The sequence below is a fragment of the Dendropsophus ebraccatus genome, chromosome 11 (genome assembly GCF_027789765.1).
Source record: "Dendropsophus ebraccatus isolate aDenEbr1 chromosome 11, aDenEbr1.pat, whole genome shotgun sequence".
NCBI classification, from domain to species: Eukaryota; Metazoa; Chordata; class Amphibia; order Anura; family Hylidae; genus Dendropsophus; species Dendropsophus ebraccatus.
The window spans coordinates 84,360,896-84,385,593 of record NC_091464.1 but is presented as its reverse complement, the minus strand read 5'-3'; the positions used below and the strand labels follow the sequence as shown (position 1 = coordinate 84,385,593).

Genomic DNA, 24,698 nt, shown 5'->3' with positions numbered 1-24,698 from the left:
TGAGGGGTCCAGGGCAGGTATTTACTATTTTGTGGGACTCTGATCGCCGTGCCACCGGCCCGATCAGGCCGGTGGCACGGCGATCAACATTACTTTTTACAGTAATGGTGGTCGGTGCCGTCCTCGGACAGCACCGACCGCCATTTTTTTCCGGGTCATCGGGTCGCCGATGACCCGGAAAGGTTCCGATCGCCGCTATTGGCTGATCTGAATTGATCAGCCTATAGCAGCGATCGTAAGCACGGGGGGTGTTAACCACCCCCCGTGCCGAGAAGCTATGATGGCCTGCTATGATTTATAGCAGGCCATCTTCCCCGACCGCTGTGTGTGAACACGCAGCGATCGGGGAAACATCGGGCGTAAATTTACGCCCTGATGCGCTAAGTACCATGGCGCCAGGGCGTAAGTTTACGCCCAATGTCGTTAAGGGGTTAAAGGAGAAGTCCGGTGAAAATCTTTATTAAAGTATTGAATTGCCCCCTAAAAGTTATAAAAATCCCCAATATAGACTTATTATGGAATATACACATAAAGGGCCACATGTATCATCCTGCGAACGGATGATTTTCGGCGGAAAGTGCCGATTTGCGTATTTTTTTTATACGCAAATGGCCGATTTGCGAATAAAATATTCGCAAATCGGCACTTTCCGCCGAGTACGCCAGGGGGGCGGAAAGGGGGCGTGTAGTGGGCGGAACGGAGGGAGCGGACTCAGAGTCCGCGCGATTTACCATCCGTTCCGCCCAAATATACGCCGAAAACCTACTCCAGTCCTCAGCTGGCGTAGGTTTTCGGCGGTGCGCACCGGCGCGCACGGGATTTATGTAGAGGCAGTCCGTAAAAAACGCCGGACTTAATAAATGCCCCCCAAAGTGCTTTTTTTCTAGTGCATCAAGGCTTCACTTCCTGGATAACATGGTGATGTCACTTCCTGGATAACATGGTGATGTCACTTCCTGGATAAATTGTTGATGTTGACCTGACTCCCAGAGCTGTGCGGGCTGTGGCTGCTGGAGAGGATGATGGCAGGGGGACACTGGGGGACACAGGGCACTGGAGGGACACTGAGCCTCCCCCCTTCCATCATCTTCTCCAGCAGCCACAGCCCGCACAGCTCTGGGAGTTGGGTCGTGACATCACCATGTTATCCAGGAAGTGACATCACCATGTTATCCAGGAAGTGACATCACCATGTTATCCAGGAAGTGACATCACCATGTTATCCAGGAAGTGACATCACCATGTTATCCAGGAAGTGACATCACCATGTTATCCAGGAAATGAAGCCTTGATGCAGTAGTAAGTGCAGGGAAAAAAGCACTTTATAAGCATTTCCTGTAATAATTGTATATTGGTGGTTTGTATAACTTTTGGGGGCCGATACAATACTTTAACAAAAATTTTCGCCAGACTTCTCCTTTAATATGACCACCTGTACTTTACCCCAGTGTGGACTGCATCTATCCATGCTGAGGCTATGTTCCCACACTGTACTTCTGCTCAGTAATTTTCAACCAAAAGCAGGAGTGGATTGAAAACACAGAAAGGCTATGTTTACACACTGAAGAAACTGAGTTTCTAACAGTTTCTAAATTTCAACAGTGTGTGAACATAGCCTTCCTGTGTTTTATCCACTCCTGGTTTTGGTTACAAAATACTGAGCAAAAATACTGTGTGTGAACATAGGGGGGAGATTTATCAAACATGGTGTAAAGTGAAGCTGGCTCAGCTGCCCCTAGCAACCAATCAGATTCCACCTTTCATTTTTCAAAGAGTCTGTGAGGAATGAAAGGTGGGATCTGATTGGTTACTAGGGGCAACTGAGCCAGTTCTACTTTTCACCAGTTTGATAAATCTCCTCTTTAGGGTATATTCACACGGACGGGCTCGCAGCGAGATTCTCGCTGCGAGCCCGGCAGGTCCTGGCAGTTCCCATACACTACATACTTGCTGCGGTCTAAACAACCACAGCGAGTATGTAATTATACCGCCCTTAACCCCTTCTGCTCCCGCCCGGCTCCCCCGCTGTAAGCATACTTTACCTGTCCTTGCTGCACGGGTCCCGGCGTCCTGCTCTCCTGTCCGGCCAATCAGTGTGTTGCCCAGCCGCAGCCACTGATTGGCCGGGCGGGAGAGCAGGACGCCGGACCCGTGCAGCAAGGACAGGTAATGTATGCTTACAGCGGGGGAGCCGAGCGGGAGCAGAAGGGGTTAAGGGCGGTATAATTACATACTCGCTGCGGTCGTTTAGACTGCAGCAAGTATGTAGTGTATGGGAACTGCCAGGACCTGCCGGGCTCGCTGCGAGAATCCCGTGTGAATATACCCTTAGTCCAAATCTGTAGAATGGGTGTGTTTACACTTTTGCAGTAAGGGTATGTCCACACTATGGAATCTATGGTTTAGCAGACGGGGGAATCTGCCAAACCATAGAGAGAAGCCTATGGGACCAGTGGAGATGCATGCGATGGCGATCAGCGGAATCCGTGGCAGGTAATCCGCTGGGATTCCATAGTGTGGACATACCTTTACTCCATTCAGTGCCTGAATATATATCAAGCAGAGTTTTTTTGCCCTGTTATTTATAAAGAAACTAAGATAGAGCTCCTACATGTGTGAACCTAGCTTTAAAGGGGTATTCTGAACCTTTTTTTTTAAAGGTTAAAGGGGTAGTTCAGCGGGAAAAAATTCTTTCAAATCAACTGGTGTCAATAAGCAGCAGAGATTTGTAATTTACTTCTATTAAAAAATCTCAAGTCTTCCACTACTTATCAGCTGCTGTATGTCCTGAAGGAAGTGGTGTATTCTCTCCAGTCTGACACAGTGCTATCTGCTGCCACCTCTGTCCATGTCAGGAATAGGGATGAGTGAACGTGCCGAGGTTCGGGTTCGTATGAACCTGAATTCTCTGCTTCTGATTCCCGCTGTCTGCCCGCTCTGTGGAGAGGGTGGATACAGCCTGAGGACCGCCTGGAAAACTGGGATTCAGCCATAGCCATAGGCTGTATCCCAGTTTTCCAGGCAGTCTTCTGGCTATATCCACCCTCTCCACGGAGCGGGCAGAAAGCAGCAGTTAGAAGCCGAGAGTTCAGGTTCATGGATACACACAGCAACGTTTCAGATCCATCAATAGGATCCTTTCTCAAGTAAGGATTGCTTGAGATAGGATCCTATGGATGGATCTGAAAGGTTGCTGTGTGTATCCATGAACCAATAAATCACTGATTTTCACTAATTTTGGAGTGCTGCAGTCGTATCGCTTTTGTGAACTATCTACATTACACCGGTGGACCCAGGTCAGCTGACAGCTGGCACCCGCTATTCATTCATTGCACTACAGACTTATCATATATATATATATATATATATATATATATATATATATATATATATATAAATACAGGTGGTCCTCGGGTTACAACGGTCTCGAGTTACATCGTTTCGTGGTTACAACGCTTTATTCGATGCCTTATTCCGACTTACACGGTATCGACGTAACTCGAATACATGCAGCGGCAGAAGAATACAGTACGATACTATACTGGTACAGTACTCAGTTATGCAGTTCTAGACTGAGGATATTGATAATTATGTAGGGTACTATATTAGGATAGGCTAAGTGTTTACAGGACAGTACTGTTGTTATGGTAAAATCCTGTATGAACATATGATCCGACTTACATCGAAATTCGGTTTACAACGCTGCGTAAGAACGGATCACTGACGTAAGTCGAGGACTACCTGTATATATATATATATATATATATATATATATATATATAATTGTTACTCCCTGGAGAATCATTTAGGTGGGTTAGAATTAAACACAGCTGCTTTCTTTTAAATACAGCGCCACACCAGTCCTTAGGTAATGTGTGGTATTACAACTGTAGTGTAATCACAGATCTGACCTGAATTTCCAACAGCAATTCATCATATTACGACTGAATTCTGGTTTCTATGGGAAATACTGTGCATATCACCTGTTTACATAATTACTTTGCTTAAATATATATATATATATATATATATATATATATATATATATATATATATATATATATATATATATATATACACATACATTCCCCCCCCCCCCCCAAAGCAAAATAGTGTACAGTAATTAATTAGCTAAAAGAACCATCCGAGGATCCGTACAGTGCACGACTGCGCGCGTGCACGATTACATACGCTAGCGTCTGCCGTATTTCACCTAATACCAGCTCGCGCCCGCGGCATCAGCTCTGCTCGTTTCGCCGCTTTACGGCTGTGTGACGTGGAACGTCAACAGTGAAACATGGCTGATCCCGGGGAATCGTCTCCGTTGTCTTCTCCTTCTCCGCCGCTGTCTTCCCCGGGTGTTGGAGATGAAGAGGAGACCGACACCTGGTAAGAGAGGGAAGGGGCTGGGGAGCACTGGTGGGGGTGAATGGCTCCGGGGTAGGAGGAGGAGGAGGGGACAGCTGAGCGCTGATCATAGGACCCGGACGTGGAGAGCTGCGGCTGGGGGGAGGCGGGTGCCCTGCCCTCCGGTCATGTGCCCCCTGCTGCCCACATACTGGCACCTAGAAGGGCACTGGGTGTGAGAGCATAGTGCTTTACGGTATTCCCCAACCTGTGGCTCTCCAGGTGTTGCAAAACTACAACTCCCAGCATGCCCTGACAGCCTTCGGCTGTCAGGGCATGCTGGGAGTTGTAGTTTTGCAGCACCTGGAGGGCCACAGGTTGTAGAATGAGTCGGTCTGGCTTACAATCTCCATTCTAGTTCATAGTGTTGTACAGGGATGAGGTCAGGGACACCTGCCATAGTGCTGAGACTTACAAGGCATGCATGCAGCTGCTCAGCCGCGAATCCTCCTGCTGAATCTAATGTCAGATGAGGTTATTAAGCATCATGACTTCTATGCTGTATACTCAGTGATCCCGTTACTTGGTCTCTACTCTGTAGCAGAGTCTCTGGTTGCAGCAATGGCGTCTTATTACAGTACCACACCAGGAGCTTATTATAACACCGTGGGAGTGCTGCCTCGTACCAGTCAACGCCTATGGCTGCTGCACACGTTTCTTCTTTGGAGATTGTACCTTTAAAGGGATTGTTAACCCCCCAAAAAAACTTCTTTCAAATATACTGGAATGTATTTCTATAAAAAAAAATAAAAAAAATCTCAAGTCTTCCGGTACTTATCAGCTGCTGTATGTCCTGCAGGAAGTGGTGTGGTCTTTCCAGTCTGACACAGTGCTCTCTGTTGCCGCCTCTGTCCATGTCAGGAACTGTCCAGAGCAGCAGCGAATCCCCATAGAAAACCTCTCCTCTCCAGACGGGAACGAATCCACCACTTCCTGCAGGACATTCAGCAGCTGATAAGTCCTGGAAGACAGGAGATTTTTAAACAGAAACAAATTAAAAATCTATATAACTTTCTGATACCAGTTAATTTGAAAGACAAACATTTTCTCCACACGATCCCTTTAAGGTGTAAATTAACGGGGTATTCCACACACGCATTACTTTGGCCCATGGTGAGACTAATTCATTGCATACTTGTTATTATCTACTCAGTCTCCTTCCCCCAGTTCTGAGGTGCTGCTTTCTGCTGAAGACATAAAAATCTGTGTGTGAGCTTTTCTCTCTGTCTCCCCCTCCCTTCTGAGACAGCTGATGTAAACAAATTCCTGGCAGGCTTCATCTGCAACTTTGTAGCTTCTTTATAATGCTGGGAGGGTTATTCAGAGGTCAAGTTGCTGATGAACTCAGTGTGAATAACCCTCCCAGCATTACAAAGTTGCAGCTAAAGCCTGCCATGGAGTTGTTTACATCAGCTGTCTCAGAAGGGGGGGGGGAGTAGGCAGAGGGAACAGCTCACACACAGATTTCTGTCTCTTCAGCAGAATAGAATTGGGGAAAGGAGACTGAATAGATAATAACAAGTATGGAAGGAATTGTTAGTCTCACCATGGGCAGAATCCTTTCAAAAGATATTTTTGAGTGGAATACCCCTTTAAAGTGATCAGCTGATATCCACTTTGTGTATTGGGTTAATAAGAGGTGGGACTTTATACCAAATATACATCAGGGAGGAGAGAATACATAAAGTGCCTGCATGCCCGTGTCTGTACCTACCATGTAACAGGGACATGTCCAATGGTCTGTCTCACTGATCTGGAGAGTGAGCGGAGAGTCCTGCATGGTAGCGTGCACTGTCTGTCTCTGCCGTCCAGCAGCCCTATAAGCTTATGATGGAGATTGTGACGTGTCAATTTTTTAAAACATTTTTCAGGGTCCCCAGACTATATTCATCAAAACTTCCCGAACCAGAATCCTAGCACTGGGCTTGGGTGTATATATGTGCGTATGAGGGCGCTGTGCTTTATGTGCAATTTATATATAGTATTTATATCCTTTTGTATGTGGAGTAAAAAAAATAACAAACAGTTGATGACAAATCCTTTAGACACGTTCTTACGTCTGTTCAGGTTTTCAGAACGTTACTTATGTATTCAAAAGTCCGTTGTTCTGTCCGCAATTGCAGGCAGAACATAAAACCAGTGTTATTCAATGACCCCGTTCACACGTCAGTACGTGTATACGGGGCCGTGATCCGTACCGCAAAAAAAAGGACATGTAATGCGGACGTTTTTTGCGGCACGGATCGCTGGGGCAATGAAGTGTGAACTACGGAGGCACATGTGTAGTGCGGGCCGCAGTCGCAGACTGCACTACGGGTGTGTGAATATAGCCTTAGGGTATGTTCACACTAAGGAATAGCTGAGGAATTTCAAGCGGAATCTGCTCTTTTACATGTATTCTGCTTGAAATTCCTCCTGTAAAATATGTACAGAGCAATGTCCTATTGTGTTTAATGGGATTTCTGCTCTGTGGTTCTCTCTGCTGAATTTACACACGGAATGTTCCCGCCACGGATCCACTTTCCACCCAAAGAATTGACATGTCTTTGGGGCGGATTCCGCTAGAGCAATCCCATAGAAGTCAATGAGGCTCTGAATTTCTGCACCTATTCCGCCAGGGCTGAAGAAGAAGAAGAAATTTCAAGCAGAAAACCTTCCTCTTTAATTCCTCAGTGTGAACATACCCTTAGTCCGAGACTCGATGTTGCAGTAGAGATGCAAAGATGTGGTTGTAATACACCTGTGAGTGGAAACTATAAACATATATATTTTTACAATCTGTCACACTCTGTTGTATATGATATTATGGTGGTATACTTATGAAAAAGCCTTGGTTTATGGCAGAATGAAGCACCTTATGGATTCGGACCTGTGGAGACTTAATGTACAGCTGCGTATGGTCCCTGCTCCGCCACATACATGATCATAGATTAGTGATGGGGAACCTTCGGCCCGCCAGCTGTTGCAAAACTACAATTCTCATCATGCCTGGTCAGCCAAAGCTTTAGCTTAGGTGGGAACTGTAGTTTTGCAACAGCTGGAGTGCTGGAGGTTCCCTATCCCTGTCATAGATGATGGTTCTATCGATTTTTTGGGGAGATCTGTTGTTGATAGTGAATACTCAGCGCTCCCATATTGGCAGGAAGGAATCTGATAGGTCGGAGTCCAGTCTGATCCTGTAGTTTTCCTATTTGGCAGAGCAATAAGGAAGTCGGGGCTGTGTTATGGGTACCCCTAGTTTTAGGCTATATTCCCACTAGGTAAAAATATGGCCACAATACGTCCGTTGCTGCCCTAGTGAGGACATAGCCTTAGGGTACTATTACACGGAACGATAATTGGCCCTATCCGGACGATTATCGTTCCATGTAATAAAGACAACGATCAGCCGATGATCGTTGTCATTGGCTGATTGTTGATAACGGTTCTGACCTATAATCGTTGGGCGCCGACCGAGCACTGCTACCTGTAATAGCGGTGCGCGGCCGACGCTGACAATATGCAAAGAATATTATTACCTATCCAGGCTGCAGGGCTCCTCTTCTTCTGAGCTTCTCACCGGGTCCTGCGCGCTGCAGCTTCAGAACGGCCTGTCTCAGCTAACAGGCCGCTCAGCTAACAGGCCACTCAGCCAATCACAGGCCAGGACCACCACGGCCAGTGATTGGCTGAGCGGCCTGTCAGCTGAGACAAGCCGCTCTGAAGCTGGAGCGTGCAAAGCTCAGAGGAAGAGGAGCCCTGCAGCATGGATCGGTAATGTATACAGTTTAAACAAGGGCTGCAAGGACATCGGTAACGATGTTCCTGCAGCCCTTGTTAAATGATTATCGGGCCGTGTAATAGGCCCAGTAAACGAGCGCCGATCTAGCAGATAATAACACCATTAGGCTGCTTTCACATGGCCGTAGTATAGTGACATTTCTGCATCCATATACTGCCGCAAGGTCCGGCCACATCTTATTGCTATCAGAAGGATTATATCAGCCCAATCAGGCTGTGACCGCAATAAGGAAGCAGATATGAGACAGTATTATGTCTGTGTGACTACTGACGTAGATGATATCTGGGCTATGTAAGCCGTATAGAGTGACTTAGGAGGGCGGCTTCTTCAAGTGACACAGTCTTAAAAGGTCCGGTCATACGGTAGGAATGCTGACACATAGCTTTGTATACAATGTCATTGGGTGATGACGGCAGCACTATTATATGGCTATAATAGTATCATATATATCAGATATGATCCACAGCCTCTGAATTATCCTAAACCAGCCTGTGGCCCAACTACAACTGCCGCCATGTCCTGACAGCCAAAGGCTTTTAAAGTCTTAAAGAGTTTGTCAAAGTCTTAGACAAACCCTTTAATCCCAGTCATAGAGTCTGGCTCTACATGTGTCAGTATTGTACTTGTACTTTAGCTCCTGGCACTATTTCTGCCGGCCATAAAGCCGAAGGATTAACAGTATCTGGCAGCCAGAAAATTCCCTAAATTCTCAGTTGCCACCGTAATCTTTCTTGGCCGTGAACTTTCCGCCCAGTCAGCGTTTGCGGGTGGTGCGGACTCTATGGGCAGCTGGCAGGTTGGCACCTACACTACCTAGGTGTGAGGAACCATCTATATCAGGGGTAGGGAACCTTGGCTCTCCAGCTGTTGCAAAACTACAACTCCCATCATGCCTGGACAGCCAAAGCTAAAGCTACTACTGTCCAGGCATGATGGGAGTTGTAGTTTTGCAACAGCTGGAGAGCCAAGGTTCCCTACCCCCTGCTCTATAGCTAATATATAGTCTATAAAGTAATATAATGCATATATAAAGTCTGTTGCTGAGATATATATCTGTAATTGAGTTATATTTTATATACTTAAAATGACAGTATATATGTCTATAATTGTATAATTACTCAGTTATATACATTTGTGTGTCTATAACTGAGGAATATTATATATATATATATATATATATATATATATATATATATATATATATATATATGTATAATCAGCTATAGACTTAATATATATGTATATATATATGTGTGTGTATATGTGTCTATGTGTATATATATATATATATATATATATATATATATACATACATAGACACATATACACACACATATATATATACATATATATTAAGTCTATAGCTGATTATACATATATATATATATATATATATATATATATATATATATATATATATATACTGTATCACTGTTCACATCTGTTATATAGCGTCACATAGCACACGGGGCCACCACCATTGTCTGCATTATGGTTCATCCATTATACAGATGGAAACCGAGAAGTGGATGAAATGACACAGAGACGTCATGGGATTTATTTTTGATAAAAGGAAACTGCTGTTTATTACAAAGGGAAACCACATCCCGTCCAGGAGACGTTATGAGCCAGCGCCGTCACTCCATGTAATATGTCACCTGTAACCTTAGATGCAAAGTATGCCCGCTCGGTAAGCGGTGAGCGTGTGCCAAGGTGCCGCTGGTGACTGGTCGCCCCTTCCTTTCTGCCCTTTAATGCTTTTAATATACTAAGTAAACACCTTCTATAGCATTGTGTACATGTCTAGTACAGCTGCAGTGTTTACCATCTGATATCATATTAGAGAACAGTAAACTGCACTAAGCCAATACTGTGTGCACTGACATCAATGGGAGTGACTGCTGGAGCTATAGATCATCTTCTTATAGTGCTTCCCGGTGCCATCTTCCAATGCTTTGTGGTCACGTTCTGATACTTAAAGGATTTATGCAGGGTTAGGAAAAAACAGCTACTTGACACCACCCTTGTGTGCGGTATTGCAATTCAGCTTTATTCACTTCAATGTTACTAAGCTGAAAAACCTACACCCAAACTGAAGACAGGAGAAGTGCTGTTACTGGAGGAAAGTAGCCTGGACAACCCCTTAGAGGGCTAGTGTACAAAATAAAAAATCTTTCAAATCAACTTATGCCAAAGATTTTTAATTTACTTCTATTAAAAATATTCCAGTATTTATCAGCTGTTGTATGCCCTGCAGGAAGTGGTGTATTCTCTCCAGTCTGGGGAGCAGGAGAGGTTTTTTTTATGTCAGTTCCTAACATGCACAGAGGTGGCAGCAGAGAGCACTGTGTCAGACTGGAAAGAATACACCACTTTCTGCAGGACATACAGCAGCTAATAAGTACTGGAAGACTGGAAAGAATACACCACTTTTTGCAGGACATGCAGAAGCTGATAAATTCTAGAAGACTGGAGATTCATTCATAGAAGTAAATTACAAATCTCTCCCAGTTGAGTTGAAGTATTTTTTTTTTTTACGTGAACTACCCCTTTAAGCACTTCTCCTGGCTCATTCCATTGATTGTTGGGGTTCCTGGCACCCAGTAATGATTGTGTGCACATTTTTGCTAAATCCTGACGCATGGCTTGAAATTGCAAGTAACTGATAGATCAGACTTTCAGTACAGTGTGCGGCCAATTTATTTCCTAAATGCAATTTGCATGATGCACAGCGTGACCTGCACACTCACAAATGTAGACGGATCTTATTTGTTCCAATCTAGCGGACTGTAGCAGTAGCTCCAGCCTTTTAACCGTTCAGTCTCTTACCAGTAGTGATAAGTGAACCTGACGAACACTCTGCATTTAACTACTCCTGCCTGGAGAAGTTGGAAGCAGCCATTGGGCTGCTGGAATTACAGCTTATGGCTATGTTCACACAATGTATGAGATCAGCTGTTCTGTGACCCCGGCGGTGTCTGAAAAGATCATCCCTGATGATCTTTAGGGCCGCAGAGTTCTGATGAGGGCGCGTCTATTCGCTCTCATCATGAATCTCCACTGCACACTATGGAGCGTGCGGCCGGAGCCGCTCGCTCCACAATGTGCACTGACAGGGATTTCTGCAGCCGCTATTCACTGAATAGCGGCCGCAGGAAACTGACATGTCAGTTTTTGGAGTGGCCGCTGTCGATCCCGGCCGGAGTGTATACTATGTGTAAACACTCTGGCCGTGATTCCATAGGCGGCAACGGCACGTATATTTTCGTATTAATCACGGCCGTTGTTGCAATGAGCAACAACGGCCGCAGTTATACGAAAATATACGTTATGTGAACATAGCCTATGGTTGTATCCACATTTTCCAGGACTCCCTAGGGATGAAGCGCTGCGAAATGGCGTTGGGAGTGTGAGGTGGGTGGGTGGCCAGTGGACTGGGACCTGATCTACATACTGGTAGTAGTATTTTTGCATCCATGTATGCATTGTTTGCACTATGCGGTTCTGATCAGCGTACTGTAGCTCATGGCACTTGCAGCTTATATCAATGCACTTTATGCTACATGAACTATAATATGTTCCTTTACATAATTCTCTATATGGATGCACAAGCACTTTAAGATACCTTGTCCCAGTAACGTGGTCCCCCCACCTCCCAGGTCTTGTTTTTAATGCGTGTTGTTTTTTCTGTGATGATCCAATAAACGTGATTAAATTTGATAAATTATGAGTGATATATTTTTATTGTTATATTCTCCTTTATTGATTTTGGTGTAGGTTGTGTAAACATAGCCTATGGTTGTATCCATATTTCCAGGACTCCCTAGGGCTGCATCCAACTTCTTCAGGAAGCAGCAATCAAATGCTGAGCGTTCGGCAGGTTCACTCATCACTAATTACCAGGCTTAATCACGTTTGTTATGATGAAAAAAACATTAGCGATGAAGCCTGGTAACGCTGATCACATGGGTGAGCCCACACAGTCAGATTGCAGAGGCCACATTATAGAAGGCTACTATTACGTGATCACAAGGTGTATTAGGTTGGGTTCACGCTGCGTTTTTGCAATCCATTTCTGTTGCAAAAACGGATGCATTGGTGTGTATCCATTTCTCCATTAACTATAATTATAGAAAAAATCAAAAATTGATCCAAACACATCCCTTTTTTTTAAGTGTACACAAAAACTTGGTTTTGCATAAAACGGATTGCAAAAATGCGGTGTGAATGTAGCCTAATACTAAACATTTCTCACATTATTCTCACTCCTTATGGTGCGTTTACACAGACAGATTTATCTGACAGATCTTTGAAGCCAAAACCAGGAACAGACTATAAACAGGAAACAGGTCATAAAGGAAAGACCAGGATCTATCCTCTTTTCAAATCCATTCCTGGCTTTGGCTCCAAAATCTGTCTGATAAATCTGTATGTGTAAACGCACCATTAGAGCGTCATTCTCATTGATATTGCAGCAGGTAATTGATGATCAATCAGTTGTTTCCCACGTGGACAATAAAGATGATGACATGTGAGATCCTGGTAAAAGAAGAAAATGTTTAGATTGGAGCAAAGAAAGTCCCTTCGTTCTTCCATTGATCCCATAAAGGAAGGACGACGTGAGATCCTCAATCCCCGGCTGTAGGGAGATGGGACTTATCCTCTGGGCTCATGTCTCCTTCATCTTATTGTAGGATCTGTTTATGGGATTAGGATCAGCATTAGCTCCTTAGTGATGTAGGAGGCGACTGATCATCTCCTAGTAACCCAGCAGCCAGGACTGTACAGACCGTCCTTATATGCCGCTGACTTCCACTATTATCCTTATATTCTCTATACAGTGGTGCCTTGGATTACGAGCATAATCCGTTCCGGGACCGCGCTTGTAATCCAAATCCACTCTTAAACCAAAGCAAATTTTGCCATAAGAAATCATAGAAATGCAGACAATTGGTTCCCCACCCCAAAAATAATAATTTATTACTCTGAATAACATGTAAAACTAATGAAACAAACATTCAGAAACAGCAGAATGTGATATTATAGGTTACTGTACAGGAATGGAGAGGATGGGAAACACAAGGGCGGACAGAGACTGCAGGGGGCATGAAGGAATGAGCAGGGCAGATGTGGGCATATACATGCAGCACTCTCTGTCCGGGGAGAGAGGGGTTACAGCTATGGGGAGATTACCTCCACAGTCTTGTCCCCTGATGTAAGCCCCAGCCTGAAGTGGATCTGCTATGATTTGGAATGTGAGGGAGGCTACCTGGGTCAGAGTACAGAGATGTAGACCCCGCTATGCAGACCATGCCCCTCCTCCACTCACGTTCCCACTTAGTTCAGGGAGCTCTTAAACCAAAGCAATGCTCTTAAACCAAGTCACAATTTTTAAAAACTGTGAGCTCTTAAACCAAAACACTCTTAAACCAAGTTACTCTTAATCCAAGGTACCACTGTACATTCTTTTTTTTTCCGGTATAAGTGTCCACAGTTTTTCTTTTAGCCTGTTAGGCTGAGTTCACCCTGCGTTTATTTGCAGTACATTTTTTTTTTTTTTTCAGTTTTTTGCAAAAAAAAAAAGGATTTAAAAACGGATGTATTTGCCTGCTTTGATCCATTTTTTTTTTCCAATGGAAAAATGGATCAAAGCAGACAAATACATGCGTTTTTATATCTTTCTTTTCTTTTCTGCAAAAAAACTGATAAGAAAAATTGTACTGCAAATAAACGCAGTGTGAACTCAGCCTAACAGGCTAAAAGAAAAAAACATCTGTTTTTTTTTTAACATACGCAAAAACGTGGTCAACGACATTTTTGTGTATGTAAAAAAGAAAAACGGATCCGTTTTTGATCCTTTTTTTTTTTTGTAATAGAAGTCAGTGGAAAAATGGAAGCACACACATGCTTAAGTTTTGCAAAAAAACTGTTAAAAAAACTAACTGCACATAAATGCGGTGTGATCCCAGCCTTAGCCCTTGTGTGACCATGAGTGAGTTTACAGCGACTGATGCAGCCAAGTAGGTGGGAGTTCTTTTATGGAGCCTATTACACATCTCCACCTTCATTATTTATCAGTCACATATTACTCAGGTGATGTGTCACCAACCAACAAGGGTTTTATAACCTGCAAAAACAACGTGATCAGTAGATGAATGAGCGTTTGCTTATTTCTAGACAGATCTCTGGACCTATTACACAGAGCGATATTGTCCTGTTTGGCCAATGACAAAAAGACTCTAAAGGGGTTCTCTGCCTTGGACGATCCTACTTGTTAAAGGGGTTATCCGGTGCTACAAAAACATGCCCACTTTTGCACCACTCTTGTCTCGATTGGTTGGGGTTTGAAACTCAGTTCCATTGAAGTAAATGGAGCTTAAAGGGGTAGTGTGGGAGTAAAGAATTATTCACAGACTAACACACATTACAAAGTTATACAACTTTGTAATGTGTGTTATGTATGTGAATGGCCCCCTTCCCTGTGTCCCACCACCCCCACCCGTGTACCCGGAAGTGTGGTGCGCCATACTCACCTGTCACGTGCCGACACCCATCTCCGATCTTCAGCGAGTGACGTCTTCATCGGGCAGACAGCGAACAGCTCCGACTGTCCCGAATGCCGGCCGCCCTCTGCAACGTCATCCGATGCTCAGCCGCGATGGACTGACCATAACTGTGCTCAGCCAATCGCGGCTGAGCACAGTTGTGACGCGGCGGAGGGGGGGGGGGGTCCGTCCGAAGATGACGTTTGGCACAAGATGGCGGACGGCCCTCGACACGGATAATAATGCACCACCGGGTGGGGGTGGTGGGGCATGGAACGGGGCGATTCACAGACATAACATACATTACAAAGTTGTATAACTTTGTAATGTATGTTATTCTGTGAATAATTTCTGAGCGCCGCACTACCCCTTTAATTGTAAATAGCACCTGAACTGGAGACAATAGCGGGGCAAAAGTGGCCATGTTTTTGTAGCACTGGATAACCCCTTTAAAGTCAATCCACCGCACTATAAACTTGCTCTGTGTAGCCCAAGACTGGGGCACGGCCACATGTGACCCATACACAGAACAGAATGCATATGGGATTGTAAGAGGTAAAAACAGGTTTTGGAAAGAATCCAGAAAACAATTCAGGTTTTTCCAGTTGACCTCCATAGCCTCTACATCTACACCATGTGGGTAGCTCACCAAATTTTTTTTCTTTCGAATCTACTGGCGCCAGAGATTTGTAATTTACTTCTATAAAAAAAAAATGGAAAGAATACATCACATACAGCAGCTGATAAGTACTGGAAGACTGAAGATTTTTTTTTTAATAGAAGTAAATTACAAATCTCTGCCACTTTCTGTCACCAGTCAATTTGAAAGATTTTTTTTTTTTTTTGCAAACTACCCCTTTAACTTCCTTATCAAAGTCAAAATTTTGTGCAAATGTTTCCAAATATATGATGGAGGTTTTCCCACAATGAATCCGCCATGTGTGGACATATCCTTATAAGTAGGGATGGTCCGAACCCACCGAGGTTCGGGTTCGGCTGAACCCTAACGCTCGGCATCGGATTACCACTGTCTGCCCGCTCCTTGCAGCGGTCGGATACAGCGGGAGGACCGCCTGGAAAACTGGGATACAGCCTATGGCTATGGCCTAGTCTGATATGTTACACAGCACTGATATACTGCACTGTATTAGCTGACTCCATCCCGCTCTGCTGGTCGTGTATATTAGGAGATGATGTCTGTATTACTATAATTCATGGGATCACAACAAGGATGAAACCTGAAGCTGCTATTGATATCTCCCCATCCCCCCCGATTGACTGTAACCAATCACTCTGGAGCATGCGCTCTTTCTATGTAACTATAAGTATTTCTCATCTTATCATTATATATATATATATATATATATATATATATATATATATATATATATATATATATTCAGTGGTGCCTTGGATTACGAGCATAATTCGTTCCGGGACCGCGCTTGTAATCAAAATCCACTCTTAAACCAAAGCAAATTTTCCCATAAGAAATCATTAAAATTCATGCAATTGGTGCAGATTAGGATGAAAAACTGTTTCAAAGCAATCCCTGATCTGGTCCCCTGCCAGGCCCTGTTCACCCATCCTCCAGTGTTGATGCGTCTAGATGGCACATGACTGCCGCCGCACCAGTCTCATGTGTCATTGCTGGAGTCGGAGGAGCTGGCGTTTCCTACACACATATATGTACAGGATGATTTGTTGCACAGTTTTTCCTGTAGTTTTTAGTAGTATTTTCTTTGGTTTTCTGGGAGTATTTTTCACAGCAGTTTTGAAAGGAATAGGAGGTATCCTCTCGCCATGGAGTGCAGTTACTTGTATCTTTCATTCTGTTTATAACCTATGTAGTGAAGTCACTTACCTTACAGGAAGGTAGACCAGAGGTGGTGGGTGGGGGTCTCGGGGGTCAGATCCCTGTGATCTATTCCATTATGTCATAGTTTGTTCTTTAGACTGTTAACAAAGCAGAATCTTTATATAATACCCCACTAAGCCCTACCCCTATTAGACCAAGAACACCCCAAAATTACCCTGAAAGGCCCCTTTTGAGACAAATTAGCAAAGCCACATCCTTTTGTAACTGAATTGAGCCTTTAAAGTAGCCATAAGAAACCTCTGACTCTCCAGCTGCTACAGAACTACAATTCCCATCTAAGCTAAAGCTTTTGTTATTCAGGCATGATCGGAGTTGTAGTTTTGCAACAGCTGGAGAGCCGAGGTTCCCCAACCCTGCGTTAGGGGTTTTATTCTAGTTTGAGCGCTCGGCTTATTTAGTCTGACGTCTCATGTCTTATACAGGTTAGCTCTGCGTCTATACACAATATAATCCATATCTGATTCTGTTTTTCTTCATTCATAGGGAAGCCGATCTGGCCGAGGCCCTTGAGGCAGGAGGTTGTGACTTGGAGACTGTAAGAAATATTATACAAGGACGGCCCGTGCCTTCAGACCTCAGGGCAAAAGTATGGAAGGTAAGAGTAAGAAGACAAGTTCTCTTGTCTGTTTCATTTAAAGGAGAAGTCCAGCGAAAAAATGTATTAAAGTAGTGTATTGCCCCCCCAAATGTTATACAAATCCCCAATATACACTTATTATGGGAAATGCTTATAAAGTGCTTTTTTCCCCTGCACTTACTACTGCATCAAGGCGTCACTTCCTGGGTAACATGGTGATGTCACTTCCTGGATAACATGGTGATGTCACTTCCTGGATAACATGGTGATGTCAATTCCTGGATAACATGGTGATGTCACTTCCTGGATAACATGGTGATGTCACGACCTAACTCCCAGAGCTGTGCGGGCTGTGGCTGCTGGAGAGGATGATGGCAGGGGGACACTGAGGGGCACTGGAGGGACACTGAGCATCCCTCTGCCATCATCCTCTCCAGCAGCCACAGCCCGCACAGCTCTGGGAGTCAGGTCGTGACATCACCATGTTATCCAGGAAGTGACATCACCATGTTATCCAGGAAGTGACATCACCATGTTATCCAGGAAGTGACATCACCATGTTATCCAGGAAGTGACGCCTTGATGCAGTGGTAAGTGAAGGAAAAAAAAGCACTTTATAAGCATTTCCTGTAATTTGTTCATTCTCTATAGAGCCACACTTCTGCACAGCTCCCTAGAGAATGAATGGAGGAGGGGGCATAACAGGCTCAGATAGGAATATCCCTTTAATAATATAATATTGACATGTCATCACAATGTATCAGTAGTTTTGAATAATGGGGGAGACCATCACCAAAAATAAATGGGTAGCAGAGTACTGTCCCAGTAGCTTTAGCATCTAATAGGGGTCTCAGCAACTAGACAGCCACAATTCAAAACATTGCTGTGTTGCGATTCTTTTGGAGGGGGAGGTTCTGTATGCATTACATTTGAGGCTTCCATAGGAGGACCCTTACATTCGTCATAAACCAAATATATTTCCAAATGTGATGTGTATAGTAGTGTACAGGGCAAAGAGGTGAAGCGTCACCAATGGAGCACAGTCATGATGTCATCTCTTTTCCCTTTTGTAGATTGCATTAAACGTGGCAGGAAAAGGGGACAGCTTGGCAGCGTGGGACGGCTCCTTGGATCTTCCAGAGCAGGCTGTCATCCATCAGGATTGTCAAAATCTGATAGGTAACAATCTCTTTATCAGTTAGTAGATACAATGAACATTCACGGACGCCATTGCAGATGCGTAACTGGCACCAAATATATTGACTAGGGAAAAAATAAAGGTGAGCTGGTTAAACTGGTTGGGACAGAAGTGCAACGTACAATATACGAGATGAGTCCTCTGGCAAGATCAAATATCATATATAAAGATATATATATCAATATATAGACAAATCTAACCTGCTCATAGCCCTGTAATGTGCACAGGGTGCAGAGGAGGGTGGTATTACTCTTACCTTCCTCCTCTGAGCCGTTCCTGTGCTGTTAGTAGTGTAATTCTTGGTCTGGAGCACCGTTAGGAGCACTGCCCCGCCCCCATAGCGCCAATCCGGCCCCCTGCTCCACTGATTATCATTAGAAGGAGAGGCTGGCTCTGTGCGATGGGGGCGGGGCAGTTTTCTTAGCAGTGCTCTGGGCCATGGATTTAACTACTAACTGAATGGGAACAACACCAAGGAGGAAGATATACCATCATCCTTTGCGCCCCGTGCACTATAGATTTTTCTAACCTGCTGATAGTTCCCCTTTAAGAATTTACTTTCGGAATGTATTAGGTATTAAGTACATGGGTCAAACATAGTGAAATGAAGGAAGCCCTGGTGCCCTAATCATGGCTTTTTACCCTTAAAGGGGTGATTGTATGTTATGATTTATGTACCAATGTAGAGGGCTCTCTAGAAGCGGGTGATGTGTTGCAAACACTGTGAAGACATATGATTTGTACACCTATATAAATTGTACGTCAACATTTATTGCTTAAATTCATATATCATAATTGATAGTTGGTCATCGCTATAAAAAACCTTGTAAAGGTAAAACTAGTAGTAGAAAGCAATCTAAATGCATAGGAAATACATAAAAATTACATATAAATGCCTAACTAGTATAAAGATAAAAAATAGGTAAAATCTATGTGATAAAATAGAAATTTATGTGTATGTGGAGCCTAGTGAGGTTGCCTGCGCCGGGCCCAGAGTTATCCAAGTTCTCTGCTGAGGAAAGGAGCAAGTAGATCTCCTGAAACACGTTCAAGAACCAAGGATAACAGAGCCTTTTTATCATTTACCGATTTTGAAGTATATCCCGAACTCAAGCCGTATCTGCCTGGACATTCAAACCAAGCGGCAGTTAGCAAGAGCGCGCGCTCACATGCATGCGGACGCCGCAAACAGCATGAGATAACTCACTGTGCTGAATTAGATCTTAACTGCACGGATTGCAAAGAAGCCGAACTGACTGAGACACGGACTGCCGCTACAATACTATATTGGACCGTGGGAGCTACCGCCGGCAGGGTGAGAGGTGGACATTCCACCATTTGTCATTTAAACATCACCTTATTTCACCCAAAGTGTATGACCTGAAAAGTAAGCTGTCTCACTAGGACACTAATATAATTATTCCAACGGCCATCCAGCGATACGAGCTCATGCCAGACCTCTTGATTCGGGACTACTGCTAAATACATCTAGGTGAGCCGCCTGCGCTGGGCCCGGCGCAGGCAACCTCACTAGGCTCCACATACACATAAATTTCTATTTTATCACATAGATTTTACCTATTTTTTATCTTTATACTAGTTAGGCATTTATATGTAATTTTTATGTATTTCCTATGCATTTAGACTGCTTTCTACTATTAGTTTTACCTTTACAAGGTTTTTTATAGCGATGACCAACTATCAATTATGATATATGAATTTAAGCAATAAATGTTGACGTACAATTTATATAGGTGTACAAATCATATGTCTTCACAGTGTTTGCAACACATCACCCGCTTCTAGAGAGCCCTCTACATTGGTACACACTCATTTATTCATTTATATCCTGTGAGCGCTGGGAATAGTGGTGCACTCGGAATAGTGGTGCACTCGAAGGGGGTGGACTCCATTCGTAGGGGTTAGGTGTAGCAGACCTTTACCATTTTATGTTATGATTTATGGCATATCCACAGAATGTACTATAAATGATAGAGCAGAGCCCACCTCTGAGACACGTGTTCAATAGCCAGCTTACCAGGTGGGACCAGTGGCCAGAATTACCCAAGTAGGATATGTCATTATTGTCTAGGCTGGAAATACTCCTATAAAAAGGTTTTCACCTATTGGCTCATCCCATATCTATAGAATAGGATGTGACAAGCTGATTGGTGGGTTGTGACCACTAGAACCCTCGACGTTCCCAAGAACAGGATGAATAGAGCATACCGCCTGTGTGTGGTCACTGCTCCAGTCATTGTCTGTGCGGCTGCTGAATATTTCCAAGTTTAGCACAGAATAAGGGAGAACAGGTTGAGGTAAGAATATCCCTTTAAGTGGAGTTGTTGTATTTGATTCATTAACATTTTACTATCTTTTGTGTTGATTCAGAGCAGCTGGCTGTACCCGAAGAAAGGAAGCCGGCCGTTCTCCAGGACATTGAGTCTGTAGTCACCTTCTATTGTAAATCCCGTAATGTCAGATATCATGAAAATGTCAGCTGGCTTTACCTTCTGAAACCACTGGTGGACCTCAACCTGTCCCGGAGCGACTTCTATAATTGCTTTTATGCTATCATGAATAAGTATATTCCAAGGTATTTTCATATGTTATGTATAATTTAAAAAAGTAAATAAAATATATATATTCACACACTTATAGATGCTATGATGTGCGGCATAGGACGTTATTGTCCTGTAAATGATTGGATGTCCGATATGTCCCCACCCGTCTCTGGATCCAAGGACATGCAGCTGGTGGTTTTTCTATATTAGCCTATATCTGGTTACTACCTGTAGACTGAGCACATTTGTGTCGTACAACAATCTTTATATTTTATATTTTTTCTTTTGTTTTCAGGGATTGTTACAATAAAGGGAAACCTTTCCATTTATTCCGGCTTCTCCTGCAGTACCATGAGCCTGAACTGTGTTCCTTCCTAGACACAAAGAAAATCACCCCAGACCATTATGCACTAAATTGGGTAACACTTACTGTATTACTGTTGAATTTAGGGAACCTGACCATACACCTAGCCAGCGGCTGATCACTTGTACTCCCAACCTCTCATACACTTGGATGTTCTGAATGTGCACATATTGTGAACTGGGTAGAGGGGAGAAGACTAAGAGTCCTGTTAAATGGCCCGACCATGCAGTGTAAACGAGCGAATGATCTGCTAGATCGGCACTTGTTTACTGGGTAATTACACAGGACGACTATTGTGCACCTCTTGCCTTTAGTATAAAATAATAGTAACGTATTTATTTACCTTACCTTGTTCCCGGGTGCCCATGGGTCTTCCCTGAGCTCTGCCTTCTGTTGCCTTCTGGTCCGGTCTCTGCACTGACAAGCCACTCAGCCAATCACTGACCATGACAGGCCTTGGCCAGTGATTGGCTGAGTAGCCTGTCAGTGCAGAGAACGGACCAGAAGGCAGAGCTGTAGAGACCAGGGAAAGCCCGTGGACTCCGGGGAACGTGGTAAAGTAAGTTAATACTTTATTTTATACTATTATTTTATACTATTTTATGTCGGCTGTGCAATGCTATAACACGTAGCAATGCATGCCCAATGATGTTGGGTCTGGATCTAAAAAAAACTATCAGCTGATAATCGTTTCATCAACTGACCGTTGTCTTCATTACACACCTGATTCGGCCAATTATCGCTTTGTGTAATGGGGCCCACCACCACTATCTTTTACTGATAATCCATCTTTCCCCAATTAGCTGGGAGATCCTTGCATCTCTTTCAGTCTGTCAGCGCTTCTTACGACTCTCCCTGAAACCTTTCATAGGGAGAAACTTTCTGTATGTATGGGTAGTCATTTCCTATACAGGTTCCTGCTTGGGTTATGGTGACTGCTACATGGCAAGCTGCGGAGGGGCTTCTTATAAGCCGGGCGAAACATGTAATTGACGCTTGCCTAAATCTGGGCCAAAGCTAAATTTAAATAAGCCAAAGAGACTGCGTCTTCCTTTTCTTCCATACTGTTTTATAAATGAAGGACTCTTACAGACTTTATATGGAGGAATACTAGACCACAAGTAAGATTCTTGCTTAGGTGAAACTGCTTAGGCTAGCCCATTGTAACATGTCCAGGAATGGCCATCCTATCCTCCCATATCTGCTCCTTGGTTAATAGCGTCTTCCTTTTTGATTTCCCAGTTTGGAAGCCTCTTTGCATATCACTGCTCGGTGGAGGTGACGCAGGCGATCTGGGATAGTTACTTACAGCTGGCAGATCCGTTCTTCATGTACTTCCTGATGCTGATCATGCTTGTCAATGTAAAGTAAGTACATTGGGGAGGTGTGAGCCCAACTGCTGGAGCTCTGTATTAGTATTGATCTCTCACTAATGGCTTCTATTATCCTTTATTTTCAGGGAGGCTGTTCTGGCAGAAGAAATGGAGTCTAAAGAAGAACTTTTAAGTAAGATTGTGAGCCTGGTTTGATGGTTTTCTGTGTGTGTGTGTGTGTGTATATGTATATATGTGTATGTGTATATATATATATATATATATATATATATATATATATATATATATATATATATATATATATATATATATATATATATATAAAGTCATGCCCAGAACATAGGTCCAATGTGTGTTTTCAGCAGTCTCATTTAGTATTTTGGTTTTTATTAGAATAATTACAATAGTTCAGAGAAATTGTCATTATTATTATGTACCTCCCAAAAATTGCTTTGGTAGGATTCACTCAAATCTGCTATCAAATTCTATTTGGACTCAATTTCAATTTCAGATTTTATTGGGCCAACAAATGTAAGTGGAAGAGAATAAGAGGCCATGCATACAGCATTACTTCTTACCTCTCTGTAGCCTAACAAAATGTTACAGAGACTCTGTCAGTAGCTTTGTGGTGTCCTATCTCAGGGTAGCATAAACTAGTGACAGAGAAGCTGATCAGAATGATGTATCACTTATACTGTTCTGTGCAGCTCATCCAGAGATCTCCTGAATAACATGAACAATAAGTAGTCCTCTCCATTATGTGCATGAGCCCAGTAATCCTGGATATTCATGAGAAGCAGAAAACTCTGCCCATTGGGCGTCCTGTCCAGCATCCCGCCCCAGTCACTGATTGGCTGAGTGGCCAGTTCGTTGTGACGTGGACACTCCGGAGATCCCAGAGTCCGGGGTGGGGGGGGGGGGGTGTGTGGAGGCGCCAGTCCCGACGCTCACTGCAGCCATTGGGAGAGGTAAGTTAGTACTTGTAATCTATCTCCCTCCTGCCGCTGCAGGATGCTGGGTTTGATAAATAGCCGGACTTTACCTTTAAGGTTGTTTATGATAATGAAAGAGGGGCAGAGAATATGTGCGTCCAAGACATGCTTATTATGACTTAGAACAAGAACCAGGGGTATTATATAAATGCATTTTATTCTTTCCCAGAGTTCCTTGAAAGTCCACCTACAAATCTTGAGGTCGGGGACATAGAAGATCTGTTCAGTTTAGCTCATCATTACTATAGCAAGACTCCGGCTTCTTTTCGCAAGGTAAATCTGTATCCCAATAACTTAAAAAAAAAAAAATATTTCATGACATGGACTACTTTTATAAGATTCCTGTGTCTTGTATCCTCTTTACCTATGTTACCTTTATTGTAGGACAACCAGAATTTGTTTGGCAGCAGTCTGATCGCTCTTAAAGACGACTCTGATCTCAGTCAGGCTCTCTGTTTGGCGATTTCTGTATCAGAAATTCTTCAAGCAAATCAGCAAGAGGTGAGTAATGAGTAAGTGCTATTGATTCTGCAGCTGGAGAGTACGTCCGCAGTGACGGCCGAGAGCAGAGGAAAAGTACAGTGATCTTTACTCTCTCTGTCTATACATGTTGTAAGAGGGGGCCTGACTTGCGTAGAAGTGTCACTTGGCGAAGGTTCCAGCCTTTATATTCATTATGAACTAGTGACAAGCAAAAGGTACAAAGTACAAGGCTTTACCAGTATTATTAGCCTTTATCAGTTCCTGATGAATTAATAGGCTAAGTACATGACGCATCAGATATGTGTTTAAAAGAAGAGATTTATGTAAAGCAGGTAGGGGTGATCAGACATACCCTTCAGGCCCCGTGCACACATTTGTGGACGTTTTTACGGTCAGGTAATATCGATCAGGAAGCCTTTCAGGAGGCTTCAGGAAATAGTCGGTATTTTCTGAACGTAAAAACATAAAGAAAAAATAATAATAAAATAATAACACACATACTTACCTGGTTCACAGCAGCAGCGGTGCTCTCCAGCTCATCTTCTCCCTTTTCCTGGGACACTCCTTGTCCTGG

At 43.5% G+C, this 24,698-nt stretch overlaps 1 protein-coding gene across 2 annotated transcripts in view; it reads left to right on the top strand.

Annotated features, from left to right (window-relative positions):
- The first annotated feature begins 4,232 nt into the window (after window positions 1–4,232).
- Window positions 4,233–24,698, top strand: part of TBC1D23 (TBC1 domain family member 23) — a 36,417-nt gene continuing 15,951 nt past the window's right edge. For both annotated transcript variants that reach the window (XM_069944744.1, XM_069944743.1), the window contains exons 1-9: window positions 4,233–4,389; window positions 17,096–17,207; window positions 18,263–18,368; window positions 20,779–20,983; window positions 21,247–21,370; window positions 22,558–22,682; window positions 22,775–22,821; window positions 23,811–23,914; window positions 24,026–24,142. In XM_069944744.1, coding sequence (XP_069800845.1) covers window positions 4,298–4,389; window positions 17,096–17,207; window positions 18,263–18,368; window positions 20,779–20,983; window positions 21,247–21,370; window positions 22,558–22,682; window positions 22,775–22,821; window positions 23,811–23,914; window positions 24,026–24,142 — 1,032 coding nt within the window. In that variant the 5' untranslated portion in view covers window positions 4,233–4,297. The remainder of the gene's footprint in view (window positions 4,390–17,095; window positions 17,208–18,262; window positions 18,369–20,778; window positions 20,984–21,246; window positions 21,371–22,557; window positions 22,683–22,774; window positions 22,822–23,810; window positions 23,915–24,025; window positions 24,143–24,698) is intronic.